We start from the raw sequence: 20,128 nt of genomic DNA on the forward strand, positions 1-20,128 counted from the left end.
CTGAGGCGGCAAATTTGACAAATTTGACCTGTGGACGAAATCAAATCACAGAATGAATTGCCCGTGAAACTATTTCACGCGGCTGACCTTTTTGTGTGACGCTCGACACAAAGGCGACACACTACATTGTGCAACGCCTCACAGATAGGCGCTACACGCCTGGCCAGCGTTGCACCCCAGACTGCCTAAAAATTGCTAAGTCATTGTGCAAAGCCTAAGAGCTAGGCGCTGCACTGTATAGTGTGGCACCTAGCTCTCAGGCGCTGCACTAGTGGTTGCACTACAAAATGAAGCAACCACTAGTGCAACGCCTAGAAGCTAGGCGCTACACTGTATAGTGTGGCGCCTAGCTCTCAGGCGCTTCACACTGACTTAGTAATTTTCAGATCACACGGGTGCGACGCTGGCCAGGCGTGTAGCGCCTATCTGTGAGGCGTTGCACAGTGTAGTGTGGCGCCTTCGTGTCGGGTGTCACACAAAAAGGTCAACCGCGTGAAATAGTTTCACGGACAGTTCATTCTGTGATTTGATTTCATCCATAGGTCAAATTTGTCAATTCTGCCGCCCGAGGCATCATTCCCCTCGTAACCGTTGTCAGAGCCACAGGTCAGTATTGACTACATACCTATTTTCTACAGGCATGTTGCTCAGAAATTAGGCGATCCATGGTCATGGAGTCAACATGTATTCCTTAGCTTTGAAGATATGCTTGCTCAGAGCTAGTGGGATCTTGCTGTTGTTATACATTCGTCATCATGCAGTCTGAATTTTGAACATAAGGTAGGTTCCAGCGGGCAACTTCTAACATTTTTTCTTGTTCCCCATCACCTGTAACTTTCCGAGTAGATGATTTTTCATATAAAAAACTTTTTAATCCGAGTTCGTATGCAAAAGTTATGCCCATTTTACAAATTCCAGAGAGATTTTGCAAATAAAGTCGAAATTCATATTTGTAAATTTTCACAACAACTAGACCACATATCACATGGGAAACTTATTTTATTTTATTTTTTGACATTTCCATCATTTTCTTTTGTTTTTTCTAAAACTGAAAAGGCGGTCCACGGGGGGGTGGGGGTAGAGTTTGAAAATTGGACCTTTAGTACTGGTTCGTGCCATGAACCGGTACTAATGCATCAAAGCCCATTAGTACCGGTTGGTGGCACCAACCGGTACTAATGGGCATCGCACCCTTTAGTCCCGGTTCGTGGCACCAACCGGAACTAATGCCTTAGCCGCACGAACCGGGACCAATGCTCACATTAGTCCCGGTTCGTGACTGAACCGGGACTAATGTGAATATTGCCCCGTGACGAAAGCCCTGTTTTGTACTAGTGACTTTTCATCTTTTACAATTCTACTAGCTTATCCCATGCCATGCAAGACGCTACGTCTTGGAGAGGATGGGTTTTGAAGACCATGAAAGTATGGAAGCACAGAAAATTCACCTAAGGACCCATCATGATATAGATTTTGAAGTAAATCTGTATAATTCTGAGAGCGTAACTCATTTTGGTTGCAAAAATTGGGAAGCATTTTGCCAGATGTATTGTTTTGATGAGGGTATGCTTGTCACCATGGATCTTGGTGATCCTGACATCGAGCAAGACAATATGGACATTTGGGTCCTTGTTGATACGCCTCCAATTCTACCGCTATGTGAGTTTCTCAAACATAGTTATTAGCTAATTTATATTGTTCATTTCAAAATAGTTGACAGCTTATTTTCATTGACAACTTATTTTGATTGTTCAAACAATGTGCGGAACATGGTAGACAGAACCTACTACACCGATGGCTCTGAGTTAACTTATAAGGAGAAAACTCAGCTGGTCGGATTTTGTACTGATCTTGAGAATTACAATATCTATTGTAAAACTCCTCCACATTATGGTCAATACGTGCCACTAGTGCACGTGTTGAACTACGGTAACTACTATGGAGATACCCTGGTAAGATTTCTTACTATTACGACATCCGTGCATCTTTTGCATACTTCTAAAACTAGTACATCATTGCTAACTATGAAGTTATTACTATGTTTTTCAACAGATAATCCCAGAGGATTGTGTGCCTCATTTGATGTATCAGAATGGTAGCCTTGATGTTTTGAACATACAACTAGGTCATCCTACGAATCTCAACTGTCCATACTGGATTTCTAAAAGAAGTGGAGACATTAAAATCAAAGAATGGAAAAAATGTATGGACAGTCGCAAGGAGGTTCTTGGAAGCAAAAGGAAGCGAAGCGCAAAAATTGGAGACAGGATGATCTCCATTCTCCATAATGGAGAATCGGGTCTATATTGTTTTATGCTATTTTACCTTAAAGAGGGTATTTAGGTCCTACCTAATACTGATGATCATGTGCTAAGAAAAATTAAGTAGGGTTGGTTCGATGACTATGAGGATGATGATCGTATGACTTGTTATTAATAACGAGTAGAAGTTGTATGATGATGATTAGTAGGACTTGTTATTATGATGATGCATGATGCGGGCATGAAGAGTTATTATATATCAGTGGGTGAAATGAACATGGATTGAAATGAAGTGAAGGCAACAAGCATGTGGTGCATGTCGAAAGTAGTACTAATCCAAACTTGATCAAGTTAGGATTAATATTACTTTCGACATGCACCACATGTTGCCTTCACTTTAATCTAAGCCATGTTTAGGCATAGCAGTAGCGTTGGTAAATCAAGTACGGAAATAAGAGAGGACAGTTCTCTCTGTTAGCTAGCTTACACACCCTAAATTACCCCCTAAACCCTCCCCCCTTTCAAAAAAAACAAAAACCCCAGCCACTGAAATGCTGACGCGTGGAGGCCTTTTGGTCCCGGTTGGTTCCACCAACCGGGACCAAAGGCCCTCCTGCGTGGGCTCGCCACACCGGCCACGTGGAGGCCCATCTGTCCCGGTTCGTGTAAGATCACCGATATTCTTTTTTTTCTTTTTTCTTTAACTTTTTCATATTCATGATTTGTTTTCAAAATTGATGAACTAATCATGCACTTTTCCGTCAAAATCGATGAACTTTTTTCCAAATTCCATGAATTTTTTTCCAACATCGGTGAACTTCTGTTTCAAATTTGTGAATTTTTTTAAAAAATTGATGTACTTTTTTTATCAATTTGTGAACTTTTTTCAAAAATGATGAAGTATTTTTCAAATTCATTGAACTTTTTTCAAAATCAATGAACTTTTTTTAAAATCGATGAACTTTTTTCAGAATTGTTGAACTTTTTGAAAACTCAATGAAGTTTAATTCAATGAACTTTTTCAAAAATTAATGAACTTTTTCAAATTTCTTGAACCTTTTTCCAAATCGATGAACTTTTTTGAAGTTTGTGAACTTTTTTTGAAAATCCATTAAACATTTTTAATTAACGAACTTTTTTGGATTTTTGCGGTTTTGTTCTTTTTTTTATATTTTGTTTAAAAGTCAAAGATAGACCGGTCAACCAGCCAACCAAACCAATTTTTTTAACGGGAGTCAACCAGACCTGCTCGAAGCGAGCGAGTGAATTTCTCGCGTCATGGTCCATGCGGTCGATCGAAGGTTAGTTGGGCCGGTCTAGTAGCATGTCCCTTCGAACTTCAGAAACACGAGAGCAACTAGTTGACGAGCGCTCCTTCAGGAGCCTCGCAACGATCACTTGTGGGTGGGCTAAGAGCACGCCACTTGGCGCGCTCTCAGCCGCCGCCACGTGTCGCATCCTGGGCGCTCCCTTCGGATGTTGTTTTTTTCGCATGCTTTTTCGTCATTTTAGAAGGTTTTTTTTAACTTTTCGGTCTTTCTTAGCTTTTCGACAAAAAAATTAAAAAAATTGTGCGAAAAAAAGTGTGTTTTTGCTTTCTTAAGAGGCACGGTTTTGCTTCCGCGAGAGAGGATTTTTTTGTTTCTTTCTGTGAGAGGCACGATTTTGCTTCCGTGAGAGGCACAGTTTTGCTTCCGCCAGAGACACGGCCGTGCCTCTTGGAAACGAAGAAAATGCATTTTTTTTCACGGGAGAAACGTTTTTACTTCCACAAGAGGCACGGTGTTGCTTCCGTGAGAGGCACGGTTTTACTTCCGCCAGAGACACAACCGTGCCTCTCAGAAAAGGAAAGGAAAAAACACATTTTCTCTTCTTTTTTTTTGCAAGAGGCACGTTTTTGCTGCTGCGAGAGGCCCGGTTTTGCTTCCGTGAGAGGCACGGCCGTGCCTCGCGAAAACAGAAAAAACGCATTTTCTTTTTTCCTTTCCTCAGAGGCACGTTTTTGCTTCCGCGAGAGGCACGATTTTGTTTCCGCGAGAGGCACGACCGAACGAAAAAACGCGGTTTCTCTTCTTTTTTTTCTTTCGCGAGAGGCACGATTTTGCTTCCGCGAGAGGCATGGATTTGCTTCCGTTAGAGGAACGGCCGTACCTCTCGGAAACAGCTTCCGGAAAGGAAGAAAAATATGCTCCCGCAATTCGGTTTTTTGTCTGGCTTTTTCGTGAAAAAAAAAAGTTCGTCAAAACCTATTATCATGGGATCTAGTTTTGAAGATCTCTACATGAGGAATCCAATGATGAAAAGTTTGAGATTTAGACACGCGGTTTAAGAAATAAAACGTTTTAAATAAACGGATCTACGAAAAAAATGAAAAACTCCAGATTGCGACAAGTGGCGCACATGCAGCATTGCTACTTGTCACAACCTAGGAAGTTGGGAGTGATCTTTGGAAGAAGTACTCCCCAATATGTACATTGATCTCACACATGCATGCAACAGAAAACTCACTGTGGGTAGCCTACAACTGATGTGAGGAGCTGAGCAATTACATCCAGCAACAAATGACCAGAGTGTTTGTTTTTAACGTATTTATAAAATTGTATTGCCACACAAATCATGGTGTGATCCTGCTTGGGATAATCTGCTTTCAACCAATGATACTCGGAGAGAAAAATGAACATGGTTGGCAGTTACAGAGCCCAATCCTTTCTTCTGCTTGTCAGTAGAAGTATTATGTATTCAGCTTATGCTAAAATCGAACAACATATGAAGCATTAATTCCATAAAATGCTTAGCAGCTAAAGTGAGACACAATTCCAAACAATGCAACAGAAAGAAGGAATTACGACAGATCATTTCAGCACCGGACTAAATGGAATGAATTGCAACAGAACATTTTACTGAAAAAGTGGACTATAATGCAATCATTCCATTCAATGTAACAGGTAGTCCTCCAAGCACTTACAATCAGGTGAAACTAGCAAGTGACCAAATTGAGGGGAAAATTTGCCACAATTAATCCTCAGCTAGAACAAAACTAGATAATAATCACTCAAGAATAAAAATAAGACCTGGATAAAAGGCAAAGTCAATTCTTCAGTTTAAGAAATCGGCCTAAGTGTGCGCGTGCCGCCAGCAGAAGCGCTTCCTAGTGTTGGTCGGGGACGCTAACAGTCCTGGCCCAGACTATAATCACAGTGGTCACCAACTCTGCCCGAATTCTGCTTGTCAGATTACTGTTGTATTGCTGTCTGAGGCGGCAAATTTGACAAATTTGACCTGTGGACGAAATCAAATCACAGAATGAACTGCCCGTGAAACTATTTCACGCGGCTGACCTTTTTGTGTGACGCTCGACACAAAGGCGACACACTACATTGTGCAACGCCTCACAGATAGGCGCTACACGCCTGGCCAGCGTTGCACCCCAGACTACCTAAAAATTGCTAAGTCATTGTGCAAAGCCTAAGAGCTAGGCGCTGCACTGTATAGTGTGGCGCCTAGGTCTCAGGCGCTGCACTAGTGGTTGCACTACAAAATGAAGCAACCACTAGTGCAACGCCTAGAAGCTAGGCGCTACACTGTATAGTGTGGCGCCTAGCTCTCAGGCGCTTCACACTGACTTAGTAATTTTCGGATCACACGGGTGCGACGCTGGCCAGGCGTGTAGCGCCTATCTGTGAGGCGTTGCACAGTGTAGTGTGGCGCCTTCGTGTCGGGTGTCACACAAAAAGGTCAGCCGCGTGAAATAGTTTCACGGACAGTTCATTCTGTGATTTGATTTCATCCATAGGTCAAATTTGTCAATTCTGCCGCCCGAGGCATCATTCCCCTCGTAACCGTTGTCAGAGCCACAGGTCAGTATTGACTACATACCTATTTTCTACAGGCATGTTGCTCAGAAATTAGGCGATCCATGGTCATGGAGTCAACATGTATTCCTTAGCTTTGAAGATATGCTTGCTCAGAGCTAGTGGGATCTTGCTGTTGTTATACATTCGTCATCATGCAGTCTGAATTTTGAACATAAGGTAGGTTCCAGCGGGCAACTTCTAACATTTTTTCTTGTTCCCCATCACTTGTTCCCCATCACCTGTAACTTTCCGAGTAGATGATTTTTCATATAAAAAACTTTTTAATCCGAGTTCGTATGCAAAATTTATGCCCATTTTACAAATTCCAGAGAGATTTTGCAAATAAAGTCGAAATTCATATTTGTAAATTTTCCCAACAACTAGACCACATATCACATGGGAAACTTATTTTATTTTATTTTTTTGACATTTCCATCATTTTCTTTTGTTTTTCTAAAACTGAAAAGGCGGTCCACGGGGGGGTGGGGGTAGAGTTTGAAAATTGGACCTTTAGTACCGGTTCGTGCCATGAACCGGTACTAATGCCTCAAAGCCCATTAGTACCGGTTGGTGGCACCAACCGGGACTAAAGGTCTAACCTTTATCCCGGTTGGTGCCACCAACCGGTACTAATGGGCATCGCACCCTTTAGTCCCGGTTCGTGGCACCAACCGGGACTAAAGGGCCCAGGTGAACCGGGACTAATGCCTTAGCCGCACGAACCGGGACCAATGCTCACATTAGTCCCGGTTCGTGACTGAACCGGGACTAGTGTGAATATTGCCCTGTGACGAAAGCCCTGTTTTGTACTAGTGACTTTTCATCTTTTACAATTCTACTAGCTTATCCCATGCCATGCAAGACGCTACGTCTTGGAGAGGATGGGTTTTGAAGACCATGAAAGTATGGAAACAAAGAAAATTCACCTAAGGACCCATCATGATATAGCTTTTGAAGTAAATCTGTATAATTCTGAGAGCGTAACCCATTTTGGTTGCAAAAATTGGGAAGCATTTTGCAAGATGTATGGTTTTGATGAGGGTATGCTTGTCACCATGGATCTTGGTGATCCTGACATCGAGCAAGACAATATGGACATTTGGGTCCTTGTTGATACGCCTCCAATTCTACCGCTATGTGAGTTTCTCAAACATAGTTATTAGCTAATTTATATTGTTCATTTCAAAATAGTTGACAGCTTATTTTCATTGACAGCTTATTTTCATTGAGAGCTTATTTTGATTGTTCAAACAATGTGCGGAACATGGTAGACAGAACCTACTACACCGATGGCTCTGAGTTAACTTATAACGAGAAAACTCATCTGGTCGGATTTTGTACTGATCTTGAGAATTACAATATCTATTGTAAAACTCCTCCACATTATGGTCAATACGTGCCACTAGTGCACGTGTTGAACTACGGTAACTACTATGGAGATACCCTGGTAAGATTTCTTACTATTACGACATACGTGCATCTTTTGCATACTTCTAAAACTAGTACATCATTGCTAACTATGAAGTTATTACTATGTTTTTCAAAAGATAATCCCAGAGGATTGTGTGCCTCATTTGATGTATCAGAATGGTAGCCTTGATGTTTTGAACATACAACCAGGTCATCCTACGAATCTCAACTGTCCATACCGGATTTCTAAAAGAAGTGGAGACATGAAAATCAAAGAATGGAAAAAATGAATGGACAGTCGCAAGGAGGTTCTTGGAAGCAAAAGGAAGCGAAGCGCAAAAATTGGAGACAGGATGATCTCCATTCTCCATAATGGAGAGTCGGGGTCTATATTGTTTTATGCTATTTTACCTTAAAGAGGGTATTTAGGTCCTACCTAATACTGATGATCATGTGCTAAGAAAAATTAAGTAGGGTTGGTTCGATGACTATGAGGATGATGATCGTATGACTTGTTATTAATAACGAGTAGAAGTTGTATGATGATGATTAGTAGGACTTGTTATTATGATGATGCATGATGCGGGCATGAAGAGTTATTACATATCAGTGGGTGAAATGAACATGGATTGAAATGAAGTGAAGGCAACAAGCATGTGGTGCATGTCGAAAGTAGTACTAATCCAAACTTGATCAAGTTAGGATTAATATTACTTTCGACATGCACCACATGTTGCCTTCACTTTAATCTAAGCCATGTTTGGGCATAGCAGTAGCGTTGGTAAATCAAGCACGGAAATAAGAGAGGACAGTTCTCTCTGTTAGCTAGCTTACACACCCTAAATTACCCCCTAAACCCTCCCCCCTTTCAAAAAAAACAAAAACCCCAGCCACTGAAATGCTGACGCGTGGAGGCCTTTTGGTCCCGATTGGTGCCACCAACCGGGACCAAAGGCCCTCCTGCGTGGGCTCGCCGCACCGGCCACGTGGAGGCCCATCTGTCCCGGTTCGTGTAAGAACCGGGACTAAAGGCCTAGGGCTTTAGTAACGACCCTTTAGTCCCGGTTCAACAACCGGGACAAATGGGCCTTACGAACCGGGACAGATGACCCTTTTTCTACTAGTGAGTCTGCGAAGGATACTTTGACGCTGAGAATTAAAGAGGAGCACGACCTCGTTGGAACAGATATGTTGTCTGTTGAATTTGACGAGTTATTCCAGTTATACATGTTGGAAATATGCCCTAGAGGCAATAATAAAATGGTTATTATTGTATTTCCTTGTTCATGATAATTGTCTATTGTTCATGCTATAATTGTATTAACTGGAAACCGTAATACATGTGTGAATACATAGACCACAACATGTCCCTAGTAAGCCTCTAGTTCACTAGCTCGTTGATCAATAGATGGTTATGGTTTCCTGACCATGGACATTGGATGTCATTGATAAGGGGATCACATCATTAGGAGAATGATGTGATGGACAAGACCCAATCCTAAGCATAGCACAAGATCGTGTAGTTCGTTTGCTAAGAGCTTTTCTAATGTCAAGTATCGTTTCCTTAGACCATGAGATTGTGCAACTCCCGGATACTGTAGGAATGCTTTGGGTGTACCAAACGTCACAACGTAACTGGGTGGCTATAAAGGTGCATTACAGGTATCTCCGAAAGTGTCTGTTGGGTTGGCACGAATCGAGACTGGGATTTGTCACTCCGTATGACGGAGAGGTATCTCTGGGCCCACTCGGTAATGCATCATCATAATGAGCTCAATGTGACTAAGTAGTTAGTCACGGGATCATGCATTACGGAACGAGTAAAGTGACTTGCCGGTAACGAGATTGAATGAGGTATTGGGATACCGACGATCGAATCTCGGGCAAGTAACATACCGATTGACAAAGGGAATTGTATACGGGATTGATTGAATCCCCGACATCGTGGTTCATCCGATGAGATCATCGTGGAACATGTGGGAGCCAATATGGGTATCCAGATCCCGCTATTGGTTATTGGCCGGAGAGATGTCTCGGTCATGTCTGCATGGTTCCCGAACCCGTAGGGTCTACACACTTAAGGTTCGGTGACGCTAGAGTTGTTATGGGAAATAGTATGTGGTTACCGAAGGTTGTTTGGAGTCCCGGATAGGATCCCGGACGTCACGAGGAGTTCCGGAATGGTCCGGAGGTAAAGATTTATATATGGGAAGTCATCATACGGTCATCGAAAGTATTCGGGGGTATGCCGGTATTGTACCGGGGCCACCGAAGGGGTTCCGGGGGTCCACCGGGAGGGTCCACCTACCCCGGAGGGCCTTATGGGCTGTAGGTGGAAGGGAACCAGCCCCTAAGTGGGCTGGGCACCAACCTCCCCCTAGGGCCCATGCGCCTAGGGTTGGGGGAAACCCTGGAGGGGGCGCCCCCCTTGACTTGGGGGGGCAAGCCACCCTCCCTGGCCGCCGCCCCTCCCACCAGATGGGATCTAAGGGGCCGGCCCCCCTCTCCCTTGCCCCTATATATAGTGGAGGGGTGGGAGGGCAGCCGCACCCCTGGCCTGGCGCAGCCCTCTCTTCCTCCAACTCCTCCTCCTCCGTAGTGCTTAGCGAAGCTCTGCCGGAGAACCACGAGCTCCATTGCCACCACGCCGTTGTGCTGCTGGAGTTCTCCCTCAACTTCTCCTCTCCCCTTGCTGGATCAAGAAGGAGGAGACGTCCCCGGGTTGTACGTGTGTTGAACGCGGAGGCGCCGTCCGTTCGGCGCTAGATCGGATCTTCCGCGATTTGAATCGCTGCGAGTACGACTCCATCAACCGTGTTCTTGTAACGCTTCCGCTTAGCTATCTTCAAGGGTATGAAGATGCACTCCCTCTCTCTCGTTGCTAGCATCTCCTAGATTGATCTTGGTGACACATAGAATTTTTTTGAATTATTGCTACGTTCCCCAACAATACAATCAAAAGGCCCTCGACAAAACACTCGTGACTTGCTACTGTCTGTGAGTACTACTTCTGTAATTAAGTCTCTCTATATAGCTCAGCTCTTTCATTGCATGTATGTATAATTATCCTCACTATATTATGCAGATTGAAGATCGTGGAATGCAGAAAAGCACAAATCTATGACATTGGGTTCATTAAGCTAAATATCATACATGAATGGACGGTTCAAAAGAATGTCACAGAAACCGAGGACAACTTGCTACAATCGTTGCCTAAAATCAAAACAAAGATAAAATACTCTTTCCTTATAACTTCAAGTGAGTGTTACTGTCTTATACATATTCGGTTTTCCTTATTACTCGAGGTTATAGTAATGTAATTGATGAGTTATGCATGCCTGTGTAGGTTCCACTTTATTCTGCTAGAGATTAAGCTTGACCGGGGAGTAGTAACCGTCTTAGACTCGAGACGAAAAGATCCCCAGGACTATGCGGACATGACTGAAATGCTTCAGAAGTAAGTTCAATTGATCATTATCACACCATATCGGCAACTTTGTTCATTTCCTGATATCAACTAATTATTTTCTTTGTCTGGCAGGGTTTGGAAAGAGTTCACCGTAATTGTTCCGGAACTGCCGAGGGAGCTGCGATTTACACACCCGAAAGTAAGTACTACTACCTAGTTCTGCGCATCTCCCATTGATTCTAGCTAGTTTCATCAATACCATTTAGCATGCTTGCTTATCAGTTTGATTGACCTCTATTTCTCGTAAAGTGCTTGTGGCAGGAAGCCGGGAATGATTTTTGTGGATACTACGTTTGTGAGTTCATCTACAACGCGACGGCCTCTAAGCGGGGCTACTCCGAAAAACAATATGAAGTGCGTAAGCAATAATATTCACAATTTTATTTTAGTATCATCATTTGTGTTGAGTTTCATTCATATATATGTATTGACCTCCTTCTTCAAATTAGATCTGGCGATGCGGGATGAACTCCTACCACATGATCGCATACGAGCAATTCAAGAGGAATTGGCGGGATTCTTTCTTGACCACGTCATACATAAAGCCGGAGAATACCATGTGGAAATTGATATAGACATGAGATGTTATGGATTGTAAGAGATCTTATATTGTATATATGTAGCTAGTAGTGTTGGATGGATATACGAAAACTTGTTGTTCGACCAATCTCTCGGAGAAAGAGAGGTCACTCCTCTATGTATATGTTCATGATGATCTTGTGTAATTAATGGTTCCTTCATTTGCTTACTAGCTAGTGTGTCGAGTTCTCTCTATATGTATAGTACCTAGCGTCGACCAAGCACGGAGAAAGAGAGGACACTTCTCTCTATTAGCTAGCTAACAAAATATGAAACCCCTAACCCCCCCCCCCCTTGCAAAAAACAAACCAAAAACCCCAGCTCCTGCCAGATGCTGACGCGTGGATGCCTCTCCAAAACTCCCTAACCCCCCCCCCCCCCCCCCCCCCCGCGCGCAAAAAAAAACCAAAAACCCCAGCTCCTGGCAGATGCTGACGCGTGGATGCCTTTTGGTCCCGGTTGGTATTACCAACCGGAACTAAAGGTCCTCCTGCCTGGGTGCCCCGCATCGGCCATGTGGAGGCGGGACTAAAGGTTTTGGGCTTTAGTCCTGACCCTTTAGTCCCGGTTCCAGAACCGGGCTAAAGGGCCCCTGGAACCGGGGCCAATGGGCAGTTTTCTACTAGTGTGGGCTAATTGGGATGGAGCAACCTCTTACCTCTCTTTTTGTCCCAACCTGACACTTCATGAAACTTACAACATGAAATTCCTAGCATGACCAAAAGAATAAAAACATCTACACCCACCTCCATGATTTTTTTTAACATCTAGCAGAGAACTTCCCTGTGAAAACTGGGACATTGTTGATCCATGTAGACATGAATCTGGTTCATGTACTTGCAATAACAGAATATTCTTGTCCCGAACGAACCAGGGCCTACATCGGTTGACTAAGCATGGTTAGGGAAGATTAAAAGACCAGTTCGATTGTATATCAGGTTAATTGTACCTAACTAGGTGTTTTACTGTAGTGGAAATATGTTAAGGGAGAATGCAATTTTTGTAGTCAAACTTTATGTAGGAATGATGTTCAAAGGCATACATATGATATGAGAGTATCAAGCCATGACGACCAACATGCAGAGTGACCACAGAGTGAGAGAGAGGTTGGGAGAAAGCAATTCAGGGGTATTCATAGTTGAACGAAAGCTCTCCCATCTGGTTGGCAAAGAATAAAAAAAATTAGAAGTCCTTTTTCACAGGTAAAATGTGTCTATAACCGCATGACATGTTGATCAACAAGCGAAATCCATAGTGGCATGTGCGAGAAAAACAAAACCAGTGCTCTAACTTGCTTCAAAAATAGCATTCTAGAACACTTTTTTTTTTGTGCAGGGCACTACAAAAGTCGTTTGTCTATACAAATCTGCACGTAGTTAGAATACACATGTTTACTGTGAAAAAGTTATTCCCTCTCATCGATAATAAGTGACATAGTTTTGAACTAAGGTTGAACTAAGCTTAGTTCAAAACTATGACGCTTAGTTCAAAACTTAAATAGCTTTGCATTTATTTTTTTATTTTCTTCCAACCAGTTTGGGCTCCAAATTGCTGACCCCGGGTGGACTTATCTCTTTTTTTTTAGGAACGGGTGGACGGTGAATCCTAAACATTGCCTTAAGCGCCCGTTTTTACTGTTTTCACAATCGGGCGCACACAAACACTCCTCGCTGGGCCGGCCCGTTTAGTTTCGTTCGACCCTTAGAAAAACAAAAAATGGTGCACGAGGCGGGTTCGAACCCTCGACGTCTCGGTTAAGAAAGGCCAACTGTAAGCAGTAGTAAAACTAAAGGCTTGTGACTCCCCACTTCTTTTCATATTATTCTTTTTTAGATCACGGATATTCTTTTTTTTCTTTTTTCTTTAACTTTTTCAAATTCATGATTTGTTTTCAAAATTGATGAACTAATCATGCACTTTTCCGTCAAAATCGATGAACTTTTTTCCAAATTCCATGAATTTTTTTCCAACATCGATGAACTTCTGTTTCAAATTTGTGAATTTTTTTCAAAATTGATGTACATTTTTTATCAATTTGTGAACTTTTTTCAAAAATGATGAAGTAATTTTCAAATTCATTGAACTTTTTTCAAAATCAATGAACTTTTTTTAAAATCGATGAACTTTTTTCAGAATTGTTGAACTTTTTTAAAAACTCAATGAAGTTTAATTCAACGAACTTTTTCTAAAATTAATGAACTTTTTCAAATTTCTTGAACCTTTTTCCAAATCGATGAACTTTTTTGAAGTTTGTGAACTTTTTTTGAAAATCCATTAAACATTTTTAATTAACGAACTTTTTTGGATTTTTGCGGTTTTGTTCTTTTTTTATTTTTTTTATTTTGTTTAAAAGTCAAAGATAGACCGGTCAACCAGCCAACCAAACCAATTTTTTTAACGGGAGTCAACCAGACCTGCTCGAAGCGAGCAAGTGAATTTCTCGCGTCATGGTCCATGCGGTCGATCGAAGGTTAGTTGGGCCGGTCTAGTAGCATGTCCCTTTGAACTTCAGAAACACGGGAGCAACTAGTTGACGAGCGCTCCTTCAGGAGCCTCGCAACGATCACTTGCGGGTGGGCTAAGAGCGCGCCACTTGGCGCGCTCTCAGCCGCCGCCACGTGTCGCATCCTGGGCGCTCCCTCCGGATGTTTTTTTTTCGCATGCTTTTTCGTCATTTTAGAAGTTTTTTTTTTACTTTTCGGTCTTTCTTAGCTTTTAGACTAAAAAAATAAAAAAAATTGCGCGAAAAAACGTGTGTTTTTGCTTTCTTAAGAGGCATTTTTTGTTTCTTTCTGTGAGAGGCACGATTTTGCTTCCGTGAGAGGCACAGTTTTGCTCCCGCCAGAGACACGGCCGTGCCTCTCGGAAACGAAAAAAATGCATTTTCTTTTTTTTCGCGGGAGAAACGTTTTTTACTTCCACGAGAGGCACGGTGTTGCTTCCGTGAGAGGCACGGTCGTGCCTCTCGGAAACGAGAAAAAAAACGTGTTTTCTCTTTTTTTTCTGAGAGGCACGTTTTTGCTTCCGCGAGAGGCACGGTTTTACTTCCGCCAGAGACACAACCGTGCCTCTCAGAAAAGGAAAAGAAAAAACACATTTTCTCTTCTTTTTTTTGCAAGAGGCACGTTTTTGCTTCTGCGAGAGGCCCGGTTTTGCTTCCGTGAGAGGCACGGCCGTGCCTCGCGAAAACAAAAAAAACGCATTTTCTTTTTTCCCTTTCCTGAGAGGCACGTTTTTGCTTCCGCGAGAGGCACGATTTTGTTTCCGCGAGAGGCACGGCCGAACGAAAAAACGCGGTTTCTCTTCTTTTTTTTTTCTTTCGCGAGAGGCATGGATTTGCTTCCGTTAGAGGAACGGCCGTACCTCTCGGAAACGGCTTCCGGAAAGGGAAAAAAAATATGCTCCCGCAGTTCGGTTTTTTCGTCTGGTTTTTCATGAAAAAAAAGTTTGTCAAAACCTATTATCATGGGATCTAGTTTTGAAGATCTCTACATGAGGAATCCAATGATGAAAAGTTCGAGATTTGGACACGCGGTTTAAGAAATAAAACGTTTTAATAAACGGATCTACGAAAAAAATGAAAAACTCCAGATTGCGACAAGTGGCGCACATGCAGCATTGCCACTTGTCACAACCTAGGAAGTTGGGAGTGATCTTTGGAAGAAGTACTCCCCAATATGTACATTTATCTCACACATGCATGCAACAGAAAACTCACTGTGGGTAGCCTACAAGTGATGTGAGGAGCTGAGCAATTACATCCAGCAACAAATGACCAGAGTGTTTGTTTTCAACGTATTTATAAAATTGTATTGCCACACAAATCATGGTGTGATCCTGCTTGGGATAATCTGCTTTCAACCAATGATACTCGGAGAGAAAAATGAACATGGTTGGCAGTTACAGAGCCCAATCCTTTCTTCTGCTTGTCAGTAGAAGTATTATTTCTTCAGCTTATGCTAAAATCGAACAACATATGAAGCATTAATTCCATAAAATGCTTAGCACCTAAAGTCAGACACAATTCCAAAAAATGCAACAGAAAGAAGGAATTACGACAGATCATTTCAGCACCGGACTAAATGGAATGAATTGCAACAGAACATTTTACTGAAAAAGTGGACTATAATGCAATCATTCCATTCAATGTAACAGGTAGTCCTCCAAGCACTTACAATCAGGTGAAACTACCAAGTGACCAAATTGAGGGGAAAATTTGCCACAATTAATCCTCAGCTAGAACAAAACTAGATAATAATCACTCAAGCATAAAAATAAGACCTGGATAAAAGGCAAAGTCAATTCTTCAGTTTAAGAAATCGGCCTAAGTGTGCGCGTGCCGCCAGCAGAAGCGCTTCCTAGTGTTGGTCGGGGACGCTAACAGTCCTGGCCCAGACTATAATCACAGTGGTCACCAACTCTGCCCGAATTCTGCTTGTCAGATTACTGTTGTATTGCTGCCTGAGGCGGCAAATTTGACAAATTTGACCTGTGGACGAAATCAAATCACAGAATGAATTGCCCGTGAAACTATTTCACGCGGCTGACCTTTTTGTGTGACGCCCGACACAAAGGCGACACACTACATTGTGCAACGCCTCACAGATAGGCGCTACACGCCTGGCCAGCGTTACACCCCAGACTGCCTAAAAATTGCTAAGTCATTGTGCAGAGCCTAAGAGCTAGGCGCTGCACTGTATAGTGTGGCGCCTAGCTCTCAGGCGCTGCACTAGTGGTTGCACTACAAAATGAAGCAACCACTAGTGCAACGCCTAGAAGCTAGGCGCTACATTGTATAGTGTGGCGCCTAGCTCTCAGGCGCTGCACACTGACTTAGTAATTTTCAGATCACACGGGTGCGACGCTGGCCAGGCGCTGCCAGGCGTGTAGCGCCTATCTGTGAGGCGTTGCACAGTGTAGTGTGGCGCCTTCGTGTCGGGCGTCACACAAAAAGGTCAACCGCGTGAAATAGTTTCACGGACAGTTCATTCTGTGATTTGATTTCATCCATAGGTCAAATTTGTCAATTTTACCGCCTGAGGCATCATTCCCCTCGTAACCGTTGTCAGAGCCACAGGTCAGTATTGACTACATACCTATTTTCTACAGGCATGTTGCTCAGAAAATAGGCGATCCATGGTCATGGAGTCAACATGTATTCCTTAGCTTTGAAGATATGCTTGCTCAGAGCTAGTGGGATCTTGCTGTTGTTATACATTCGTCATCATGCAGTCTGAATTTTGAACATAAGGTAGGTTCCAGCGGGCAACTTCTAACATTTTTTCTTGTTCCCCATCACCTGTTTCTTCTTTGCTGCATTCAGGAACAAAGAAATGCATCTAGAATGCACAGGGTGCATGGTCAGCGATAACAGCAGCGTATGATGAGTCTTGTTGGCTCAAGAAAACAATAAAGTGGATGTTCTCCGGTAGAACAGTGTTAAATGTATTACTGATAGTGATCACAGAGCAAATAGGAAAAGATAAAGACAAGAAATGCATTGCTCATAAGCTTTCCAGTGTATGTGAATATAAATATATTTCTTTCAGTGATGAATTAATTAACAACTACAAATCCAGCTTTTTACAAAGGATTTTGCAACTGTCAAACCTTAATTTTTCTTCAAATTTTGTGACTTAAATTGTGCATCAACTCTAAACTCGTAATGATCTCGGAATAAACAAAGTGGAAGGAGATTTACTTTTGTCAAATACTCAAGTAACTGTGAACACCAACTCTTCACCTAATCCATGATTCAAACGAAACCTAAGATATGAAATAAGAGCACCCATGAATCCATGATAGCAATCCTGGTTGGATCCACCCACCAAATTTACTTTTGCTCCAAAGATTAGGACATGCATGATAATGTGAGAGCAAGGCCATTTCAGTAAAGAGTAGACCATGGATGCCTGACTAATTATTACTCCGTATGTTCCTACCAACCAAATTATTCTGACAAGTATTCTTCACAGCACCAGCAACATTGCAATGACTTTTTGGCAGTAACTTGATCAATCGAACTTAGCATTACCACAGATTGGTATCATCAGCCAACTTTTCTGTTTAAACAAAGGCTTCTTACAAGAGCTTCCTGGTCACAGCTTTATATGCATCGACAGAGAAGCCCGCAGGCTCAAACTTGATATAGCAGCTTATGACTCATGAGGATACTAAGTTACTAACAACTAGGCCGTTTGATCGTCAGCTACAACAAAACATGGAAACGGGAAACCAGTGTACATTGGCTAAATATTTAATATCATGAAACCACTGTATGACCTTTTGAGAATAACTGAAAGAAGAAAATCTCAATTAAAAACCAAGTCAATTCTTCAGTTCAAAGGAAAATAGAAACACGACACATATCAATGGCAACTATTTTAAAAGCTGGCCAAAATAATTTCATAATTTTTAGAATCAACATGCTAACCACTTCAGCCCAAAAGGATATTCACAGTTTTCACACAAGTATAAATTTCAGACAACCATGAAACAGTCAGTACATAAAAAGAAACCAGCCGGCTCATAGTGGATCCAATTCATACGCATTGCGCAACATGGCTGACACTTACAGAATTTAAAATCTAGAAACTGAGCCTGACCATGACAACCTTTCTACTACTTATTATCAATGAAGGTTCCATTTCTCGAGCTTATGTTAAGATCAAACATCACATGAATCATTGATTCCTTAAAATGGTTACAGATAAAGTGAAGTGATAAATATAACTCCAAATGATACAGTGTAAAGGAAGGATTAAAACAGTATGTCTCAATACCTAACCAAATGCAATGGAATCATGAAAAAGAAATGAACTGCAGCACAACATTTGATTGAAAAATTGACTATAATTAAAAAAAGGATAATCTGCCTCATTTCTTGTCAGCTAAAACAAAACAGAGAAACATAAATCAAATGTACATTTACTAATTATTTAGTATTAAGAAGAGCAATGGTTATCTATAAAAAGAGGACCTTGATAAAAGGAGAAGAAATTCTTCAGTTAAATAAACAGAGACTTGTAATTTTAGCATCAAGACTCACGGCAGCCACTTGAGCCCAGAAGAACATTCAGAGAAATATAAACATAGCCATGAAACAGTCAAGCTTCTTGATCATAACTTGTCTGTGCATCAAAATGAAACTAGCAGGCTCATAGTGGACCGAACTGATACACACTGCAGCTCATGAGGATAGTGACAGTTGGGCTAGAATCACCAATTGACATAACATCTGTCAGATGAAAGGCAAAGAGTTGGCAACATAACCCTCCAGTGTCGGAAAGAAGGTATGATGAACAAGAGTTTGCTTGAGCCCAAGATTTGCAGGACCGAGGCCTCTGCGATGGAAAGTAGCGACCAACTTGCCCTCAATGTCAACCTGAAGCAGCCACTCACCAAAATTGACCAGTAGGAGCACGTCACCATCCCAAGGCACGACCACCGCCCAAGAACTTTCGTCAAACTTTCCAAACCGCGGAGTGAGGTCTGCAACTGAGAACTCTACCCTGTATTTGCAGGCCCAGACCCCGTTCTCGTAGTCCTGCGCCACCCAGATATCAATGGTTGTCGCTGCATCATTAAAGCCGGACATGCCAAGCATTTCATCCATCTGAAACAACTTAGCATGGCCAGGAGGAACAACCGGAGCGCGCATCTGCCGGAACAACTCGGTCGTGGTGTCGAACACCATTATCATGTTGCCTGGTGGGTGCCAATGCAGGCTACCACGAAACAGGAGAGATCCAAAGGTGTACGTCAGTACCTCCGCGTCAAGGAAACCTATGTGCCTCGGTGGCTGGCCGGAGCCCAATGTGAAGATGTAGGAGCCGTCTTGAGCAGCGGCAGGCACCAGTTCACCATGCATCAATGCTGAGGCCCGGTACATCAACAGCCGGTAGTCGCCGGTGGGGATGTGTGGGTACATCCCCAAGAGCGAGTACTCGACGCCGGAGCCATAAGCCAAGGGGAGGGGAGCATACTGACGAGTAGCGGGGTTGCAGACGGCGAAGCGCCAGTCGCGGACGCTGGTGTTGCGGAAGGAGAGGACGAGGAGGCCGTCGCAGCAGGCCTCCAGGTGGTGGAAGTCGGAGTCTTGCTCAAGCCGCGCGACGGGCTGGAGCTGGAGCTGGGGCTGGCCGGCGCCTGCCCGCTGGTGGAAGGGGATGATGTCCAGGGACTGGACCTCGTCGCCGACGAAGTTGTAGCCGTAGAGGAGGGGGAGGGCGGGCTGGAGGGCGTGGTGGGCGAGGAGGAAGCCGCGGGTGGAGGTGGCGCTGCGCCATGCGCGGCAGACGGCGCGGTAGCGGAGGAGCGATTTGGGGGGCAGCCGGACGAGGATCTCCATGGTGATCTCGTCCGGGAGGCTGCCGTGGTGAGGCGGCGCCGTTGCTCTTGCGGCGTCGGCCATGGTCGCCGGCGTCCAGCAAGAGGAGTGAACTGAGTGGTGGACTGCCTGTGACAGTGACGGCGGCGTTGAGGGGGCGGGGAGCGGAGGTAGGTTTTGGTCTGCTCTCTCGTGGAAACAGCAGAAGAAATGCCTTTGAACTGGG

The 20,128-nt window shown here is 43.3% G+C and overlaps 1 protein-coding gene across 1 annotated transcript; it reads right to left on the reverse strand.

The window, feature by feature from the left end:
* Window positions 1-18,201: 18,201 nt before the first annotated feature.
* On the reverse strand, window positions 18,202-20,089 carry LOC123080672 (F-box protein At5g49610). Its single transcript, XM_044503607.1, has one exon. It carries the CDS (start codon window positions 19,984-19,986, stop codon window positions 18,814-18,816), a length of 1,173 nt encoding a protein of 390 aa, XP_044359542.1. The 5' UTR covers window positions 19,987-20,089; the 3' UTR covers window positions 18,202-18,813.
* Window positions 20,090-20,128: the final 39 nt, after the last annotated feature.

This window comes from Triticum aestivum, chromosome 3D (genome assembly GCF_018294505.1).
Source record: "Triticum aestivum cultivar Chinese Spring chromosome 3D, IWGSC CS RefSeq v2.1, whole genome shotgun sequence".
Classification (NCBI taxonomy): domain Eukaryota; kingdom Viridiplantae; phylum Streptophyta; class Magnoliopsida; order Poales; family Poaceae; genus Triticum; species Triticum aestivum.

Excerpts from the sequence above, each read along its gene's own strand:
- LOC123080672 (XM_044503607.1), bottom strand. The coding sequence starts at position 19,986 with ATGGCCGACGCCGCAAGAGCAACGGCGCCGCCTCACCACGGCAGCCTC.